The sequence below is a fragment of the Nipponia nippon genome, unplaced genomic scaffold, assembly GCF_047370975.1.
Source record: "Nipponia nippon isolate SJK-2023a ecotype South Korea unplaced genomic scaffold, ASM4737097v1 scaffold_13, whole genome shotgun sequence".
NCBI lineage: Eukaryota > Metazoa > Chordata > Aves > Pelecaniformes > Threskiornithidae > Nipponia > Nipponia nippon.
In genome coordinates, this window is record NW_028262324.1 from 16,928,295 (window position 1) to 16,949,872 (window position 21,578).

Consider the following 21,578-nt stretch of genomic DNA (forward strand, 5'->3'; position numbering starts at 1 on the left):
AATACTGCCACCCCAAAAAGATCAGGATTTAGATCTAGCAATAATTCAGTTTAATAAAGGAGTAGGTTTGGTAAGCGTAGCTTGGTGGTCAGGTGTAATGAAGAAAACCCCATCTCCAGAAATCTCGTTTGGAAGGAAGCAGATAGATTCTGGGCCATTCTGTTTTACTGCGAGTTCAGAATGCTGATGCTGGTAACTCCCACTGATCGCACACAGATGGTCTGAAAATGATCTCCAAAAGTCCTGTAGCTCTCAAACCAGACACAGAGGAATTTATAATTCATCCAGGGGAAAATTTAAAATATCTTGTGAAACAGGAACTGAAAAAGCAGTTGCAAATACAGCCCATAAAACCAACAGACCCGGTAAATGTCAGCAGGAGCTACCGCGAGCTGCAGGAGAGCCCCCAGCATCCCCAAAGGCCCGGCCAGGCCAGCAGGACATTTCCCAGGGCAGGACAGTCGCAAGCCCCACCACCTTCCACCCCAAGCACGTGGCCATCTCCTCTGATTTCCTCTTCTCTAGGAGAATTTGTTCTCTAACAAACACATAGCTACATGCACATATAAAAGTAAACCCCCCCAGAATAAGCCGTCCTCTTCCCCTGGAGAGATGAGAGAACAATTCTCCTCGGACACACGCTAGTTGCTCTGCACTGCTGTAAGGTGCACGGATATTCCTGCGGACCTGGAATAAGGATCTACAAAGAGCAAACCACTCGGGCAGTTCAGCCCCCTCCTCTTTCCCCCCGTGGAGGCGGCAGCACCCATGCTGCCCTTACAGACGCCTGCCAAACCCAGCGGCACGGGACCAGCCTGCCCGCCTGCAAACAGCACACGCTGGGCCGCCCCGCGTCCGGCCACCCGGGCCTCACGTCCGTCAGCAGGGTCTTCTCGTCCAGGGCTTCCTGAAGCCCAAGCTCCAGAGAGCTGCGGAAAACACCTTCCCTCTGGAGATCTACCTTTGTGAACCCCTAACAACACGCAAACTAAAAACCCACGCATTAACACCCTAGCCTCAAAGAACGTTACGTTGCCCAGCGCAGACGCGGGCACTTCCGACAGGCACGAAGCGGCTGCTGAAGGCACCGCGTGCAGCTGGGGTCTGGCGCAGCGCCCAGCTCTGCGCAGGAGCAGAGGGCAGTGCAGGAGGGGGCTCAGCACCCCACCGCCCCTCTACAGGGAGCCAAAAATAAAGTACGACTTAGGCAGACAATATAGGAAAAGTTTTCAGGGGAAGTAATTGCATATTGATCAGCATTTAGGAAGGCTGCACAGAGCTGATCTCTGGAATATTCATTGGGTTTAAGTTCAGGCTTTTAGAGATCAATACCTGCTTGACTGGACTGTCTAGAGTTGATTTTATTTGAAATATTTATTCTGCCGGAGGGCAAGCAGTTTATCTTAGTCTCATCTGTGTTTATTGAGGTAACTTTTAGCTGAACGCTAATTCAAAGACAAGCATACGTGAATATCACCAAATAGGGAGCGACCTCAGCCTTCACAGGGAGCTCTGGATTACAACTTTATTTGCTAACCATTGTTTTCTTCCTTGTCATACCTTTACATCTGAAGGAACTCTCTTGGTACATTTGTTATTTCAGAAAGAAGACATGCTAACGTTATTTCGACTTTCCACATTAGCATAACACAATCTCTCACTTTCCAAAATCCTAGCAAAAGCAGAATATTAGATTTCCCGGAAAACTGCTGCATAAAATGGTTCTGCTTAATTAACCAGAAGATTTAGTAAAGAGACAGTCTAAGTTTCCATGAGGTCATTAGGAACAGCAGGACAAGAAAACATAAAAGGATTTTAATAATCATAAAAAAATATACCCTGAAATAGCTATAGTCAAGCTTTGGGGAGCTGTACAGCATTGTCCATTTTCACCTTGTTTGTGCTGTACAGCAGCAAATGCTTTTCTGAGGGTCAAGAAAAGCCACTGAATAGCTGCAGAAGAGAAAATCGTGTTGCCCAAGTGATGTGCGTTTCCGTAAGCTCCCGTTGCTGCATTTGTCTATGTGCATACCCATGCGCCTTCGGTTAGTGACTGGGAAAGCCACACGTCATTTTTCCTATGCAACAGAGAATCTTCTTGACACGTCCCCTGGGAACCGAGCGGCTGCATCTCCTCCAAACCTTAACACAATTTTACAGCAAAAGCAATAAGCTTCCTGTCAGTGTGCGCAAGGGAACTGACATTACAAGCCTGTTTTTCTCTCTTTCGGCTTTGTAAGGTAAACTGCATTTAGGTTACCAAGGCAAGGCTGAGGGACCGTGTACTAAAAGATGCTTCCTGACCCAAAAAAAAAAAAAACCAAACAAAACAATTTAATTCTACGTGACATTTATAAGCTTTCCACTGGTGGCTACCACCTTGATAAACCATCTTATTTTTGATAAAGACACTCCATAAAATAAACAAGCCTCCATTGCTGCAGAGATGCAAATCAAGTAATTATATATATACCTGTGCTCTCATCCTACTGCAAAACTTCCTACTTCATTTCTGCTGCCACAGGCTCCGTCCTTCTCAATCCAGTCTTCTCCCAGACCCCTCTGCCCACCTCCCACGTACCAGCTCGGGGAAGCTCCGCTCCCAGCGGCCAACTGCAAGTCCCCCTCCACACCGCAAGCCCGAGACCGCCGCACCAAGGCCAGGACACGGCTCGCTATGGACAGGCACATAAAGCACATCGGCCACACTGTCCTCATTTTCAGGTGTTACCACTGTCTCCCCATAAACTAGTAGAATTTCACAAAATACCACATAATCTTTTGCCGTCGGCCATACATTTCAAGGCTCAGCATAATGGAAAGCAGCCCTGTTTTCATTACTATCTATAGGAATCTCTCAAGCATGTTAAATGCTCAGCTGAAAGACGCTATGCTTCTCTGCAGGTCTGTGTGCATGACCATTATTAACAGAACAACTTGGCTAGACGTATTGGGTAGCACTAGATACAGAATGCTATGTTCTCAAAGGCAGTAATGGAGATTCAAGCCTGATATCTTTATTCTCACACAGCTTATCTATCTCACATCATGTCAATAAAGTTACAGCTTTGCTTATTTGTCCTTTCATCTGTACAGACTATGGTACAACGATTAACCGCCTTCAAAGTAAAAACAAAAAATAACAGATCTCTCCCCCCAGTCTTCAGAGGACACCGACAGGGGAGAAAAATATTCTGCCTTGTTTGTGGGCGAGGTGGTCAATCACAACTGAACGGCATTTCTATTCTTTTTGTTTATCATGAAGGTATCGAGAAGATACAGAAGCGTAACACACCGGTGCAGCTCTCTAGATGACAGCTAGCAAGGTTCACTCCCTATTCTCAGCGCTGGCCTGCAGTTACCAAAGCAGCACTGTCCACGAAAAACCGAGCACCCCTAAGAGCTTCTGAGCATGCACCAAGAGAACTCCCAATGATAACAGAGGTTAACAGAACTAACAGCCATTTAATATCTTCTGGATATTAAAATATGTAAAAAACCCACAAGCAAACAAACACCAAAACCTTGCAGCATCAGTTCTCAGACACTCTGCTTTGTGTGGAGGTTTGAAAGCTACAGAAACGTGCTCTCTCTTCCTCACCAAAGCGCCAAGTCCAGCAGAGCTTTCTACCTTCAATCACACCATGACCTGCAAAAGCAAGTACCCCTCCACGGCAGCCGCTGAGCGTGCCCAAAGCTTCTCCTCCTAACGTAGCCGCCTTCTCCCAGCATCCATTCCCTAATTTTCACCACCACAAACCAGCGCTTTTACCTTTATCGCCTCCTATGCTCTCCATAGAGCACTTGACTCTAACATCATTCATTCTCTTACTACTGACAAAGCACCAACGCTTAGAACCCAGAAAGCTGGTTTTCAAGAGATGCCAACAGATAGCAGAGCTCAGCACTGTGGTCCTGCAGTCCTGAAGATCTGAGTTAACTACTTAAATATCACAGCTACAGCCATGTCTGCGGCATGCCTACCAGAAGCAAGCTTACAGCACCGATAAGGAAATACCACCCCTAGCAGAGGTAAAAGCTTCAGGGCAGCATCGCGGCTCTGACCTGGCCAGTCAGCCTGACGTATGGAAGTAGCTTTAAGCACGTGCTGCGTATCACTGATTTCACGTTTTAGGTTACACGCATGATTACCTGCGTCAGAATCCTGACGTTTCATTCATTAGGAGCATTAAGACAAAAAAAGAAAATTGCATATAGGAATGAACTGACACGTCAACAACATGGATAGTGTGAAACACTAAGAAAAGTGGTTGGCAGCTCTTCAAAAGAGGAAAAACATGAATCAGCAATAACAGTACCAGCTTAACGCCTTCAACTCTAGTCTGAAGACATCTCCAGAAGCAAGAAGTTTCCTCTCTCTGTCCAACTAGGTGCTGCTCTCTCTACATGAGATTTAGTACAGGACAAATCAGGGCCAGAAGGGAGCTGGTTTGGGGATAAGACTCAGTCAACTACCAACTCTCATTATTCGCTCAGCCAGGTAAGAACAACTTCAGCTTTTCTACTTATCTGAACTAGATTAGAAGAGTTTAAAAAAAATAAAATAATCAACTGTCAGTATAGTGCATGCTTATGGACAGTAGTGAGATAGGCTTCTAGAAAATATTTTGTGAATTGTTACTTTTTTTTCCATTGTCGCTTTACCAATCCCATTCAGACTGCGGAATAGGTTAGGTTCCTAAGCATCAAAAGACTGAGGTCTTGGAAACTCCTTCCATTAGACATAGCTGCTGCTGGCAGTTAAGTCATGCTTTGTCCCTCCCAGCCCCTTCACAGCTACTGGTGGGGGGGAATAGATCCAGGGAGACATTTTCCTCTTGTCATAATTTTCCAGCTGGGATCCTGGTACAGAGAGTGGTAAACAGCAGAGTCCAAAAACGGGGGAAAAGCTATTAAAAATCCAAACACTGAGTCCCACCCACACGGCACAAGAACTCCAAGTAATTAGTTCTGCAAGGCTAGCTTAGCAGCTTAGTACTCGAGGCAGAGGGAGGCTGCGCTCTCATACTTAGTTTTGGAGCTTTTCTTTAATTAGCCTCACGAAAACCCAGTGTTCCTATTTGAATAATCCACGTTTGGTTATTTATTCAGTTCCCCGCTGCTGCACATTACCCAGCCATGCACTGCAGGAACACGTCATTTCTCGTTGGCGTTTGCTAAGCAGCCACGGCACGCAGCCGAGCACACCAGGGAAAGCCAGACAGAGCCCCGCTGCGCCCTGTCCTGAGGTCTGGAGGAAGGCAGTCAGCACAGAAGACACAATTCAGTACCCGGCTAGGAAGTAAAAGTGAAGAGAGAGCAGAGAAGCGCTGGAGATTCAGTGTGACAAAAGATGTCACAAGAAGAAATGCTTACTTATTTCACGAAAGCAATTTTTGTATCAACATCCACAAAAATTCACCAGCTCAGAGGATACACAACACAGTGAAGCTTGAACTGGGGAACAAAAGGAAAAACGTTTTCCCTCGTGACATCCAAGGGTTCTCTCTTACCCTCACAGGGGTCGTTTAAACCCTTAGAGGATTAGCGGCCTGACCTACAGCATGCTTTCATCTGGGTGTCTGCCAGACAGATCTGCACTGCTACTTTCCAGCAGCTATTGTAGCAATCCCAGTTCTTAGGAAACAAAGCTAAAGACAAAGAGCAGAGCTTGTACGTCTGAGAAGGTCCGACTCACATACTGGAAAAAAAGAAAGAGAAGACAGACAAATACGCTAGCACAGAAATTTTATGAATGGAAAACTACAAATATCTAGCCAGAACATGTGTTGGTACGTCGAAAGCAGGCAAGAAAATCACAAAGTTATCTGGGTACCTCAGCATCAGGTTCATCAGCTGCAGACCCTCGCCCTTCAGGAAGCGATCGCGATTGGAACTGAGCATTAGGCAGGAGCAAAGGGAGTCAAACAGGTTCTCCATCATTTCCTGCTCTTCTGCTGTACTAGGGTTGTGTCGTTTAAACACCTGCATGACAAAGAAAGCAAAATTACCCCAAAATGGAGGGCCCAATTTGGTCCTCGCTCTTGTAGAGTAGACACAAACATTTTGCATCACAAGCCTTCAGCACCCGAGATGCGTAAGGCAGCAATCATACACGTCACCGGTGCGTTCTCCCTTGTAACTCCGCTGCCCTTTTTCCTGCCCTGGCTGTACGCCAACGAACGCGCAGCAGCCTAACGCGCGACTGAAGGACGACGCAGGGCCTCCATAGGGCAAGGCAAACTCACCGACTGCGCACTTCTCCAAGTACGTGGGTAAGATTGTTACCAGAGAGCTGCCAGGCACGACGCGTACCCGAGGGGGCCGCAGACAGTACCACCTCAAGAAATGTAAGTGAACTACGAACACAGTACCTTCAGCTAGCTCAAACGTAGGCACAACGCAGCCCAGTGCTTGGAGTAGGGAATGCTGAAGACGGCCAAATTCCAGCCCTGCCTGTCTCCAACTTGCCATGCAATTATAACAAAATAATTTAACTTCTGTGTATCTCAACGTTAACATTCTTAAAACAGGGATTAACCTCACTTACCATGGATGATACACTCAGGTGGAAGTTATTCAGGGACTATGCCACCACTAAATATAAAGCACTGCTGTATTTCAGTATCTACAGATCCCCAGGACAGTGCTACACCCAGAATCCGTTCCACCTCCTCACACCCAGCCTGCGAGCCTCCTGACGGTAGAGAGGGCATATGTGAATTACTCACAGATAACTGCTGAAGCAGCACATCGATCCCATCCAGCTCCCCAAGCAATTCTCTGTTGTCTAGACGGAGGTGGGGGGAAGGGGGAAAAGAAAGAGAAAAATGAAGCTAACTGTCAGATTTTACAGCCATCTAACACTGATACATCAGCAAACAAAATCAATACGGCTCGACAGAGTACGAAAGCTGCAGAGGAAGAGAGGGCGCATGCGCACGTGAGAGAGCACCCGCGCGGGAGCGAGCGCGAGCAAAGGGAAGCTGAAGGCACAAGAGTGCTGTTGTGATCTGAAAGAAGCCTAGATCCTACCCTAGCAGAATATCGATACCAGAGGCACGTCTCACCATCGTTATTCTGGAGCAAAATGGCCAGCACCTCACTGCAGTACAGCTTGTTGGCATCAAAAGGCATCTTAGCCTGTTGGTGAAGAAGGAACAAGAGGCTCATCAGGGCACGGCTCTCTGTTTCATTGATTTGAAGAACACGTTAATCAAATCACCAAACGTATGAGCAACACAAACCAGAACACAACAGCAGTAATGTCGCAGTGTGCCTCAGTGACAAAACAGTATTAATTCTCTCCGATTCAGGGGTGATGGGGTGCGGGCAGGGCGTGTGTATTTCTGTCTGTCTGTGTGTCTGCTCATGCACGCACGTGTAGAAACTCGGCTCTGACCCTTCGTGCTGTCCTACATAAGTAGGTTTGACCAAGTTGGCTCAAAACCCCCAAGATCAGCCTCTAGTTGTGGGCAACACAGAATCTCTTTCCCGTGATAGATTTTCCGTGATGTTATACGAGTGCATGGGCGTAGCCCTACTCTGAAAGTCTGAACCTGCCACCAAAACCAGAATTTCAGAAAACCCATCACAGTAACATTAAAGAGCAACTGCCAGAGTTCTGTACGAGGATCACAACGTCACAATCAGAAGGACGTGAGATCGGTTTAGCCTGCACAGTCACGTAACTTTCGTTTCATACATTCCCTCCATATTCGAATATGGTAAAAAAAAAAAAAAGTCATAATGAAACCAAAATGTTTAACTTTTTTCCCCCTCAGAAGGAAAAAAATAAACCCCTGAAGTGGGATTCTGAACTGGATCCAATGGTTTTGCATGCTGCCAAAGCTGCTTCATCTACAGAAACAGAGTAAACATTAACCCATCGGATCATAATGCAAACTGGTTTGCTGAAGGAACTTATAAAATAAACAGAACAATTTTAAAAATCATTGGTTACCAGCTATTTGTATTCCACTGTTCAAGAGGAAAAAAAAAAAAACCAAGCAGCAAGTACTAGGCTTAAAACATACCATTTGTCACCCCGAACTGTTTCCCCAAACGCACGGCCACCCGCAGCGTGACGGAGGGAACCTGCCTGCGCAGGGCCAACGAGCCCGACCTGCTACCAAAGCAAAGGTCACAACATGCCAGCGCCGCACAACACAAAAGCATGAAAAGCAGGAAGATCCCAAACGCCACAAAGTATTGACTTTAAACGAAGCTTTTCATGCTGAACGATCCCCAGCCGCTCTGCAGGGGATGGTATTTATAGCAACCACATCACCCTCCCAAGCAATCAGTGGCAGGAGAGGGGGAAGGCGGTGGGCACCGGTGCTGTACGGCTCTGCTGGCTCCTACCACGGTGCGTACCACTGCTGTCCTACGGCAAGCGTTAGGAAACAAGGCCCTGCTCTCTCAAGGCTGCACACATCATCATCAAACCCTGCTTATGTTTGGAGAAGCGAGCTATTAAGCTCTCCATCGGAGCTTTCCGAGGCAGTTCTGACAGTCAGAATACAATTATGCAACCTGAAATGTAGTCAGAAAACAGAAATTCACGCTCTGTGCTGTGTGCCAGATGTCCTTACCGATGCCTAGACAGAACCCTGGTTTTAAAACTCATCCCGCAGACGTTCTTCAGCAGCACAACGCTCTACCCAGGTGCCGAGATCCTGGTTTAATCCTAACCACATCTGTCAGGGCGAGAGATTCAAGACCCAGAGCTGCCAATAGCGAAGGCGCCCGGGCGAGGGTTTCATTAGCGTGCGGCTCCCCGCAATGACGGCGTGCAAGCAAGAAAAAGCACTGCCTGATCACCCGTCCCCAAACCCAGACAAAGCTAACGCACGCCGGGGCAACGGAAAGACATGCTCAGCGCCAGGTTTTGAACGCCTTAAACATTCATTTTCTGTGGCACCGAGCAGGGGAATCCAAGTTGTGATTATTTTGCCTTCCCAAGTTTCTAAGTCTTTCAGCTGCTAGAGTAATTACAAGGTAGGCAGCAGTACATACCTGCCTGGAATAAAATTAAATTCACTTTTTGTTTTTAAACAAAATGAATATAATTATGTTACTACCTGTAGTGAGAAATTATAGGTTACTTCTGCTGACAAGTACATGAGGTGCACGCAGAGGCATCTGCACACTTCCAAAGCAGATGAGAGTATTTCTGTGATTCAGAGGCCTTCTAACCATAAAGATGTTTAAGTATGGAAGTGCTAATGCCTCACTAACAGGGTTAGGAACAAGCCAGAATCTGTTTGCTCAATGTCCTTCACTAGCTCTGTAAGAGAGCTGAACTATCAATTCCTTTCCTACAGTATTTTCCAGGGAATGTTTAGGCATCTTTTCACACAAGACAGAGTTAAACTGTGTAACTCACTGCCACAGGATGCTAGGAGTATCAAACAGTAATTTTGAATTCAAAAGGCAGTTAGATGAGTTCAAAGAAAAGCCACCACCAGCAGCAGTTAAACAAAGACACCACTTGAAACTCAAAAAAGTGTTAGAAACATAGGAAGCAAAGGCATAAAATGGTCTTTATTAGTTTCCCCACTCACTGGTCAGCTTTTATATTCCTACAGGTCTCAGCCACAGACCAGAAATCCACCATACAGGAATCATACGAACAGAAAAAAGACACCTTCTACTGTAAGACGTTTACAATATAAAGACAAGACAGAAGTATGTCCATTTAAACTAAAACCACAGAGGATACAAACCCTGAATTCTAACTTTTTGCGCCTAACTTGGCTTCTCCAACACACATGTGCACAAAACTGGCTTATTTTAAGCCACGTTTCAAGTTCATACTAACCGGTCTGTAGAAGGGAGGTGGGCACTGGCAGAGCTCTAGCACTCTGATGCTCGAGCTAGGAACACAGTGGTGCTGCAGCTACGGGGGACGACCACATCAGTGGCCGAAGCCCGAGGGCTGTTTTGTAGCGCTGTGAAGGGTCCAGCTCTGCAGGAAAGACCATCGTCCTCACAGCAGGATCAGGGACACGTTGCCAAGAACAACTCTCACAGAAACAAGTAAAACCCAAAGACATTCAAGAAGACTCAACATTACAAATACTCTGCCAGGCAAACACTACAAAAATGAGACTACTTCTACTCACAGACTTGCATCAGGTTGTGTGGGGCTTCTTACACATAAAGCCAACTCCTTCCATTTTGCTAGTTTATAATAAGTTACAAGAGACATACTTCCCAGTTTAAGGCAAGTCTTGAATTCACTGTATTTATGTTAGAACGTGTGACAAAGATACCTATGCAAATGGAAAGAGCCAATAATAAATAGCCTTGGGCCTTTAATATCGTGCCAAACACCATCTCAGGCACACCAGCTTCCAGACCAGTGGCCTGTCCGTTTTTATTGTGGTATCTCCCAAATGACAACAGGGAAACAAGCTCACCTTCAGCCTCTTGAGCAACCACTGCATGAGGCCCTGCTGCGCAGCTTCTGTGCACATCTCTGGTCGGAACTCTGCCATGTTCTCAACGATTGCTGAGAAGAAAGGCACAGAAAACAGTCATTTTTCCGCACCTGCAGCTCAGCTCAGGCCCCTAGCCACGCTGCTTTGCCAGGTCCTTCCTAGGGCTGCACTGCTCTTCTCGAAGTTACATCTTATTCGCAAAACTACCTTTTTTTTGAGTGAGACTTAAGCTCACGTCTGTGATACTCTCTCAGTTTTTACAGTGCCCACACAGTCCCTCCTCAGCGTGACACTAGCTCCTGCTGGAAGAAACCTAAGATACTTCCCTTTACTCCAGCAGCAATTCTCACTGCACAAGGCAGCTCACTAACAATGGCAGCAGCAGGAAAAATTCCAAAACTCTTGTTTCCAGTCTCTCATTCTTCCAGTCCACGGGAGATTACAATCCCAAATGACTGAAAGGAGTGGATGATGGTCTAAATGCTAATAACAGAGACACACTGCAAAGCAGTTACTGTGCTGTGCAAGGACTGGGGAACAGAGAGGTAATGATGTACATATGAAATACAAATGTTTTACTACCTGAAAGTTAAATATATTGCTAAGACATAAACAGCTCTCATAACGGCGTAAGTGGAGCTCACAGGTAAGTACATAGTAAATACACAGGCGGTAGCGCACACCCTCCGGCACAGTGCACAGTTTCATCCGTGTACCAGCACCTCCCTAACACAACCACTTCGGGAAGAGGCACCTTACCAGCAGTCGTGCGACAAACGCTGGCTCAAAGGACTGGGCTTCGCCGTGAGTTAAGTCTGTGCTTGAACGAAAGCTGCTCTAGGTCCTCACCCCTAGCGCTGGCAGTTCCAGGGGAAAGGCGGTAGGGAGGAAAGGAAGGGGAGGGATAACCCACCGCCCCCGCGGACAAAGCGCGGGAAGAAGCGAGAGGCTGTGCAACGGCGCTTACCCAGCGTGTTGTGGACACCATCGGCTTCCTCTTTCACACTTTCATCCAGGCGCTCTAAATTCTGGACCAACAAGGCCACGACCTGGCCCTCCACCTACATCACCGGGGTCATGGGAAAGACAAAAAGATAAGAAAGAAGACTGAATAGAGGAAGGTGAAGGAGAACGAACGGGGGGGTTAATAAATAATAAAAATCAATAAGCCCTACTGAAACATCCTGCCAGACATGTTCAGAAAACATTAACAATCTTGCTCTAAAATCTCAGAGGAAGCAAAGGATTCACCAAGTAAATCTGCCACTGTGTTTGTCCTAATTAATTAAACAACTTTTGTGTTTCAGATTAAACAGAAACACATCTGGAGGAAAACATGCACCTTGTCACAGTCTTATTTCCTGAACCAGCCTGATTGATTTATAATCCCTCAAATTCTTGAGCGTGAGGCACCACAAACCACCACGGATGGGCTAGCTGTCAGCTCTGCACGCAGCTCCGCTTCCAGCTGCTGGCCTGCCTACATTTTTGTTACCTCTTGCACCTCAATAGGTACAAAAAGCTGAAGGAATCCACGCTCACATGCGCAGATTCAAATCCAAAAGCTGAATTATCACTAGTTGAAGCCCTGCATTTAAATCCTAGCAAGATGAATGCACCAAGTTGCCTTCAGCAAGCTAACGAAGCCCAGACAAAGCAGCAGCAGCAGCAGGAACCCACATCTGCAGGTGGAGCCTCCTAATCAGAAAGCCAACACAAGTGTGCTTTTACAGCTGCAATTGGACGGAGTCCAGCTTGACTTTGGCTAACTTTCCATTGTGGACACGAGCTTGGAAAAGTTAAACAAAATAACATTTCCAATTCAAACACTGTTAACTAGCTTTGGGCCCAGTGAGCACGTGGAAAAAATACAAGTATCAGCTGCTGTGGAAGGTGGTGCAACAATCTTCACAGATACCCTACATTATACCTACTTTCTTAAAAAAACAAACAAACAAATAAAAACAAACAAACAAACCAACCCACAGTAATCTAAAAAGCAGATATCTAAACATTTCTCCAAGATATGCCTGACCTGTTTCTTTCAAAGAAGACAACAAAACCTCTAAAACTTGGCTGTTATTGGTGGGCTGGTGACAAGGAAAACAGAGAACGAACTTTGCTTGATTTACTACCTCTCTGCACCTTTTATAGAAAACATCTTCTCTAGCAGTGCCTCTCTACCACTTCATTCATCCAGCAATCTCTCCATGAAGGCAGAGTAATTAAGAACAGCCCAGAGGCCAGCTGGAGGAACTCAGCTCCGGGCCACTGTCATTAACCTTTGGAAGGTAACGTTATGGTGACTGGACAAGAAGGATTGTTGCAGAAAACAGAGCAGCCAAACAAAGCAAACAAAAGAAAACCCGTAATTCCCCATCTTTCAATTTCAACATAATAGTTACAGAACAAGACACAGCCACAGTGATTCACAAACACAGCGATTCACAGGCAGAAGCTGCCCAAAGGTAGGACAGACATGCAAGTCTCGAGTTTTGCTGGGCACCGGTTCTCTGGAGGGCTTCTGCTCCCTTCGGCACCCTCCTCCCGCAGCCGAGGAGCAGGAGGCATCCAGTGCAGACGCCAGGAAAAGGGGAAGTCCACCACCACGGCGGCCAAGAGGCAACCAAGAGAGTTAACCAGGCAGGGAGCGCTCAACACCAAGCAATGCACCTTCTACTGCACATAGATAATTTTCTGGGGTTGTTTATGCCAAAAAGGATCATTACCTCTAAACCCTCCTCCACCCTTAAAACGCATTAGCTCTGTTACACGAAAACCTTCACACTCTTCCTTCTTGTTAAGAAAAACACGTACGCTCACTGTAACAACAGATGTCCCAGTTCAAGCACAGATTTTTTGGTTTGAAACGAGAGTTACTGCGTAGAAGACTACTGGTCTCCCATGCAAGAGGTTAGACTGAAATACCACAGTGGCCCCACTCTCCTTCAGATAACAATCTGATCCCTGCCACAAATTTCAGTTTTTCATGGGTGAACAGAGGTCGCCCTTTTCCGCAAGAAGGAAGAAAAATGCAAATCAAGCTCCTATTTTCAGTAGGACGCTGTCCAAGTCACAAATATTACTGCATTCCCCCTCCCTGCACAAAAAAGTCTCCCAGCCTACACAGATTTTGCAACGTGAGCATGTTCCTTCCAAAAAAGAAGTGGTAGACAAGGTGCAAGAAGAACCTACTCCCCAAACTCTGGCATTCCATTAAAAACACCCATCGTGGTCCTCAATACGGCGTTTCAGCTACAAGGGAGCAGGCTCCTGACCTGGCTACCTTCCTGGTGGTGCTGGCGATACGGATAACCACAGCTGCAGGAAGCGTGGCAGTTCAGAGTATTCGCTGCTGGGCTGTATAAGGCAGATGTTCTTCAGGCATTAAAATAATCTGGAGTTTACTACTTACCAGAGCGTCTATGAGGACTTCAGCTCCTTCCTCACTCTCATGGAGAGTATCTATATCAGTCAGTTCTTGAAGCAAGTCTACCACAGCTATGGAAACATGTGCTAGGTGTTAAGGACAACCACCAGAGAGGCAGGCACATTTAATATCAAAAGCAGATTGCTCTCAGGCCAGAGTGCTCACGACACGATCCAAAACAACTGGTAGCACATTACAGCGGTGGGGCACAGACCACCAGAGCCAAGAGCACAGAGACCACTTCAGCAGACAGTCCTCCTAAGCACCAAAATCAGGGAATCCTAACAATTAGGAATGATAAAAATAAAAGTGATTGTGTGCTTACTGCATCAGGCAATTTTACTGTTTCTTGGTGATACTTATTTTTTTTATTTTTTCAAATCAAAATGGCTAGAGTTGGTATAACTAGGCACCATCTTGCATTGTCAAGACCGAATATAAGCAAAGAGAAACGAGTTACAATAATCTGATTTGGGTATTCTGTTCTCAGCGATACCCCTGCTAACCTGATATGGCACGCGGCTAACAAGGGCGCTGGAGGGAGCAGGAGCGATCACCCCCTCTGCCTGGCCCAATTAGGACAGCATGCTCCTCTAACCGCGGACCTCGCAGGAACAGCATAGCTTCTGCCAGCCCAATTTTCACTCATTAACTCTGGGCTGCAAAACACACGGTTCCCCTGACTGCTGCACAGCTCTCTTGTATGAGGAGACGTATTCCACCTCATTAGACCCACTTTCCTATTCTCTCAGACACGCTGATCAATCTTGCTCGAGTCCCACCGGGGTAGAACAGGATACGCACTTTTCTGCATGTCCTACATAGCAACTTTGTGATGAATCTCTTTAAAATGCACAGGCTAACAATCCGGCCTCCCAGTTCTCCTATTTGTGCATTTGCTCAGACATACAAGCAGCAGCAGGGAAAGTATTTTCATCTATCTTTTCTTAGCAGGGTTTCAGGCGTGACTTATCTAGTCTCAAGAAAGACTGTAGGAGGGCTGCCCATCCCAGTCCCAAGTTAAGCTATGTCTAGGCGCTGCAGATGATGTGTATCGGTAAGACTGCTGCCTGCCTTATACTCTACAGCACTCCTTAACCAAGCCAAAGCTATCCGTACATTTTCTTGATGGGTAGATGTCACTTCCAGCTGCAGCTGCCATCAGGAACCAAACACAAGGGTGATTACTCCTCACGGGGCAGACAGTCACTCGTGCTTATACAAAAACATGGCCAAAAGTGCGAGGGTACAATTTTTAAAAGCAAGTTGGAGCGCAACTCAATAAGCAAGTTAAGAGAAAATAACCTGCCTTACATTTATTCTGCAAGGAATTAACTATTAACTGACAAAAGCTGGAGGAACAGGCCAATAGGAACCTCGTGAAGTTCAGCAAATGCAAAGCCCTGCACCTGGGAGGGAACAAGCCCCGGCGCCGGGGCTGACTGGAGAGGTAAGCTCTGCAGAAGAGAGCCTGGAAGCTCTGGTGGACAAGCCGAAGGCGAGCCAGCAGCGTGCCTCTGCCGTGACGAAGGCTGATCACAGACTGCACTGCATTAGCAAGAGCAAAACCAGCAGGTCAAGAGAAGGAATTCTGACCTGCTGCTTGGCTCTCATGAGGCAACATGTAGAATATTTTGTTCAGCTGTGGGCTCTCCCAGTAAAAGAGAGACCTTAACATACTGGACTCAGGGGAGCAGAGGACCACTGAGATGGTCGGGGGGCTAGCACATGATGTTCAAGGAAAGACTGAGGGAACGGGGTTTGATCAACCCATAGAAGAGAAGGCTAAGGGAGGAATTTGCTGGAGACTACTGCTACCTACTGGGTGCTGTAACAACAGCTGAGCCAGATTGTCCTGCGAGTGCACAGCAAAGACCTCCAGCAGCCAGAGGAGTTCATCTTGCAGGGCATTCCTGTCTAGGGAGCTTCTGCTGAGGCTTCCAGCCAGAGTATCAGTTGTCCTATCAAATTTAGGAGAAAGAAGCTTTCCTGTCTTTCACTAATAAAATCTTGTCAGTGATCATCTTTCATTCACATGTTTTGTGTAAAACTGCATGAATCATTCAGCAGATTATTTGCTCCCCCTGGACATTGCTTTTGTCTCCTTGCATTAGTCCCTCAAGACACTACATTTAAATCACATCTGAAGAGCCATTTGTTTAGTTCTCTCCTTGAAGAACTCATTTTTAAAATCTTTTTCCATTTGTTCTAACACAAAGTCATTAGAAAACTTGAGCTGTATCAATTTAGGTTTATGTCTAGATGCTTCACTTTAATAGTGTTTCTACCCTGTGCATAAGCAGCAGCAGCACAGTGAAGAGGCATTACTACAGCCTGTGTCCTGCCTCCAACAGTCTGAAAACACTTCAGCCATTTTTGTAACAAGAAATATGCTTTTCCCAAAACTGCAATTCACAAGCCAAATTTCTACCCGTAAACTAACTGACAGGCAAGTTGCAAACCAATTAAAAAGAGTTCACAGTGGAAATACTGACAAGGCTTTGACAGCAGCAGTGACCCTAGGACACAGCTTTTCATGGCTGAAAGGACAAAGCCAGCTGTATTCCTGTGCACTCCAGCTATGAATCAGCTCTGCTATCCCAGCCAAAATTCCCACAGTTTGCATTTTCCCTGTGAATGAGAAATTCAGCATAAGCTTTTAATGCCATGCACATACTACACAAAAAGCCTGCGGTGTCTGGCAAAAAAAAAAGTAATGAAACTATGGTAGCCATGAAACTGGTTATGCATGGTAGGTGTTTCCCACTGTACCACAGTAACTTGTTAACAAGCATTTACTGGACAGTAATTTCCATTACCGATCACAGATAAGGAAAGCTGTGGTGTTTGCTGTTTTGCAGGGACCAGCATTCACCACATCAAGGATCAGCTAGATACAAGTCAAAATAGAAAGCACTGCTTACGTGTTTGGGTAATATAAACTGGTATGCAATAAAATATTTATGTTTTGTTTTTATCTTCTGATCACTGCACCCACTTAGCGAGAATGAATTATGAATTCTTAATACATAGTACTATAAGGAAAAGCGTTATAAAAGAAAACCAAGATCTGTGCATTGGACCACAACATTTAGCAATAACAGTCCTTTCAACATTGCATATTTCAAAACACCTCGGAAAAGCTGGTAAGTATTATCTGCGTCTTTACAGATAAAGAAAAGAAGTAAGGAATACACTACTTTCCTAAGGTCAGGAATCAATAAAAAGGAAAAAAGAAAAGCCTGCTGTAGGCCCAAGTCCAAGTCCAGTGCCCTTTCCACTGGGCCTCACTGCTCCCTCCATTCACTAATGTCTGCCAGGACACGGACACACGGTCTCTCAAGTCACGTCACCATTTTCCAGCTCAATCTACTGCAGAATACCTTACAAGCAGTGCAGGCTGAGCTCTGCTTTTTAAGACTGCACAATGGTAAGCCAGGCATAGTTCTATTTATCAGCTGACAGCTAAGCATCAAGGCACCAGGATATTCAAAAAATGACACTGTTTTTGCTCAAAACTACCAAAACCTTTAACAGTACAGACAGAAAACTCTCTGAGATGTCCTCAGATCTTCAGAGGAACAAGAGACAGGTGTACACGGGCATCAGGTTCAGTGACACAAGAACCAACCAGGCATGGAAACGTCTCTGGATATTTATGTAAGCAGAGGGGCTACCCGCCCCTCCAGCTCTGAGCACACCAAATTAAAGGCATGGACACGTGAAGAATTTATCACATTTACAGACTAAGCTGTACCACTGTGGTGAGCTAGTCCGTGAAAGAGCTGAAAGCATGACACCTCAGCTCTCCACAAAAAGGGGTAAATCGGTTCCATTTTCACTGGGGGCTACTCCCGACAAAGTCTGCACACAGTTCAAGGCTATACACTGCTAAGCCCGTACCTTAGTTTTTCCTGTATTGTTCATCTGCTCACACTAACACAGCCACTCAAACCTAGATGAAAGGGTCATAAAACAAGAAAGGAGAATAACAGCACTGAAAAAATTCAGAATCAATATTGCTTGAACAAAGGCGGCTTTCACTTGGGGGGAGGAAAAAAAAAAGACGACACAAATTCAGTGCAGTGGGAAAGAAGAGAAAAACATATACAGGAGCCTGTGAAAGCAGGATAGAAGAGATTACAGAAAAGCCTGTAGAAAGCCTCTCACATGAGAGCTGCTTTAACAACTGAAGGATATCTGTGTTGTCATGTCCCAGCAGGCCGAGGAGAGACTGCACAGCGTTCAGCTCCACCAGCAGGTGATACAGGTCTGGCATCGTTGCGATCACGTGCATTTCCTGAATGATGTCATTTAAATCCAGTTCGGACTCCATGAACCTGAGGCAAGACAGAAACGGTTAATAAAAATGCAAAACGTACAACAGTTGTGTTCAACGCACAGCCCTTTTCAAAACAGAGACCACCACCTTCCAGGAGATACCAGGTCAGACTTGTCACCCCAATAGCCCCGGCATTTCTGATCCTCCGCGGATTTAATCACGCAGTAGGATAAGCCTTCCTACTATATAATTTACATAGAGTAAATAAGCAGATTTGTTCCAATTCTGTAAACCAGGTTTAGAATTTAAAAAAAAAAAAAACAACTAAACCTCAAGAGGTTGTAGCTACACATGAAAAAAAAAAAACCTGCATGCAAAATAAATTCGCCAGAGCAATGCACCTTCCCTAGCTACCACATATTAGTATGTGGGTTGTATTAGTCTGAAGTAAAGTCCATAAAGAGAATTTGGGTAAGGGAAAGAACAGCAAACTGGGCAAAAAATAACAGCACTCAAGTGTAGGAAGAAATTCATTTAACGTGAATAACAAAACTCCATGAAAGGAGGAAGAGGCTCACTAGAACCGCAGGTGTGGAAAGGAACACACACAAAGCCTGGCCTTCAGACCCCATCCCCATGTGGTGCTTGCTCACCACAGCATCCGAAAGCTCCGTAATATGAAATTATTTCCTTTCCACACAGCCCACTGACTGCATATGCAAGCACAACGCCTTCACACAAAACGATGACATGAAATCTTTAATTATTTGGAAAGCAAAACTCACCAATCCAGGACTCAGTCGTTCAGCCCACCCCCAAACACCTACCACCTGCCTGTCAGCGAGGAGGAGACCCCTGCTCGGGAGCAGCTCAACGGAAGAGCCCCCCAAAAACAACCGAACTGCAGCGTGGCTGACGACCTGCCGATGCCAGCTGCCACGAGGGCTCATGTTGGGAGAGCTCCTCAGTGCTCACTTCCGAGAACCGAGCCACTACTTAGGTACCTCAGCCAAAACTAACGAAACCTCATTGAATTTGTGCGCTCCCAAAATAAAACCAACATGAACTCAAGTTTTAGTACTGAAGTTTCACAATCTATAATATTAACAACAGGAAGAATGTAATAAACTAGAAGTTTTCCCTTTGTTGCTAATTATTCTCTTCGTGCTGCCGGCCACATACCAGCCACCACCAGAGTCTCGATAATGCCATTTTTAATTAACAAAGTTAGTTTCAAATAAAGTTTAGAAGAACTACACATGGCAAGAACTGCTGTTACATAAGCCGTATGTAACGGAAAACGTCTGTATATTCAAGAAACTGATTTAGGGCTGAAACCTAGAATCAAAGGAAAAAAGGGTAATAGAGAGGGGCCGAGCATAATCTTACTTCTCTGGATTGTCAGGAAACTTGATCCGCAGCTCCTGGTTTTTGTAAGATCTCTTCTCAAAAGTGAGAATCATCTTCTTCACTGAACTTTCATCCAAAGGTTCCTCCTAAGCAAATCAGAAGGGCAGAAAACAGAGCTTTGGGTGGCTGGAACAATCACCCGGCAAAACGCAAAGGAGTACAGCGATGGGGTGAGACTGCAGTCGGGCCCGCAGCCGTCAGGACCGAGCGGCCGCCCCTGCGAGCCGCCCTGCTCGTACACCACTGTTCACTTATCGACTGACTCCAGCTCGGACCTGAGCAAGCTGCCCAGAGCAAAACCTTGGGAGGCGGGTTTTTATAAACCAGGGGTTTACCCATGGAAGGCTCTTCGGAAAAGAAGCAGAAGAGCTTCCCTACACTTCCTGAAACCCAGTATCAATGGAAAAAAAACAGAACAGTTTTGCAACGGCTCATCTTCCTCGAGCTGTTCGTTTACACCTGCGATTACCTGGCGCCATCAGCGTGTGTTGAGGGGTTTTGCTTCTGACGTATTAGAGTAAATCTGCATTAGCAGTTTATGCCCACGGATGGTTTCTTTTCAGAAGTCCATTGTGCTATTTCTTTTTGTAGGTCTACATTTAACTGCCCTGAGTTTATGGGTTTTTGTATTTTCCTCACTTGGATAAGCTTTCACTTCTATTTTAAAGTCTTTCTCGAAAGAAAAAAAAAAAAATCAATATTTTACTCTAGTACTTTATTTTTTAAATTCTTCTAAGGTGTTTCTCAGTTGGCATTATATATTTACTGTACAGCAGTAGCATAACTTTAGCTACCTCCCTGACACCTACAAACACAATTCTGTTATTGTCTTTGTTTCACAATTTTAATGCACTTCTTATTAAAAGATTGATGATACGGATTTTCTTGGGTAACTTCTTCCCTCTCCTCTATTTGACTATGTTACAATCACTATTAAAGAGAAGTTCTCAAAAGAAAAAACAAACCAGACCCCTTCACATCTTAAGCCGAGTTTTGTGCCCCATCTCCTGTTCAGGATTAAATCAAGAGTGGCTTCTGGTGTTAAAGTTTCTTTGGTTAGCGACTCTACGCAGCAATCTTGTACGAGAGAGAAAATTTCTATTTCTTCAGCAAACTTAGTTACAATAACAACACCAGCCCAAGTCTTCTGTTATTATTGGATCTCCTACTGGATTTCCTATTGGATTTCAAGCCCAACCTGTCTTAGCACCATCCCACTCATGTCACCATCCCACTCAGGTAATCAATACTACACTGCCCAAACCATATTCTTCCCGCAATGGGATTTCAATCCACAAAGATACTGTCACACAGGCTGACACTGCTTCCCTCTATTTCATTTGATTCTTTGCTTTCTCTAACATGTATCACTACAGTATCTCCATTAGGATCAGCTTTGTATCTTGTATTTCATTTGCATTCAGTATTACAGTGTCCTACAGATTAGTTTCCTTCCATCCAATTTGCTGGTACAAAGCGCGTTTTGATGGCACTTACATTAACTGCATTCCAAGATAATAAAGAAGAGGTTTTGGTTCTAAAGAAACCTTGGACTTCCAGCCCTTAAAACACCTGGATGGGAGAACTCCACTTGACAAAGACGAGGGACTCGTACTCTGCAGGAACCCACGAGACTCCAGCCAGTCAAGAGGACTTTTGGCTACGTCCATTCATCCTCGCTGGAGCTCAAATGCTACAGAAATCCTGCATTATCTTTCTCCGCTATCAGCAACAGCCGTAACGGCAATAGCTCAACATCAAAAAAACAAGGAAGATTTTCAGAGACGAATGCTAGCAATGCTGTATACAAAGGACAATGATATTTCACAAACCTACATGATTCTGCAGTGGTGACTATCGCTTGTTTTTTTATCAAACAGGACAGAGGCAGCAGGAAGCAAACATCTTCTAGATTTATACCAATCCATGTGTCACATTTATAAAGTGATCTTTTCCCTGGCCCTTGGCAGAAAGGCCAATGCTGCATTGGATTTCTGTCTCCAAGGCTTGA

At 45.5% G+C, this 21,578-nt stretch overlaps 1 protein-coding gene across 6 annotated transcripts in view; it reads right to left on the minus strand.

Annotated features, from left to right (window-relative positions):
• The window catches only part of CTNNBL1 (catenin beta like 1), a 56,158-nt gene that overhangs the window by 25,816 nt on the left and 8,764 nt on the right, over window positions 1-21,578 (minus strand). For 3 of the 6 annotated variants that reach the window (XR_015703011.1, XM_087750026.1, XM_087750024.1), the window contains exons 3-10: window positions 19,547-19,653; window positions 18,046-18,215; window positions 13,861-13,946; window positions 11,413-11,506; window positions 10,425-10,516; window positions 7,071-7,143; window positions 6,732-6,790; window positions 5,837-5,985 (exon numbers count right to left, since the gene is read on the minus strand). Coding sequence is in view for 5 of the 6 variants with exons in the window: in XM_087750026.1 (XP_087606152.1) it covers window positions 5,837-5,985; window positions 6,732-6,790; window positions 7,071-7,143; window positions 10,425-10,516; window positions 11,413-11,506; window positions 13,861-13,946; window positions 18,046-18,215; window positions 19,547-19,653 (830 nt within the window). In the remaining variant the exon portion in view is untranslated. Of the gene's footprint in view, window positions 1-5,836; window positions 5,986-6,731; window positions 6,791-7,070; window positions 7,144-10,424; window positions 10,517-11,412; window positions 11,507-13,860; window positions 13,957-18,045; window positions 18,216-19,546; window positions 19,654-21,578 lie in introns of all 6 variants that reach the window. The other 3 variants (XM_087750025.1, XM_087750029.1, XM_087750028.1) reach the window with 3 other exon arrangements.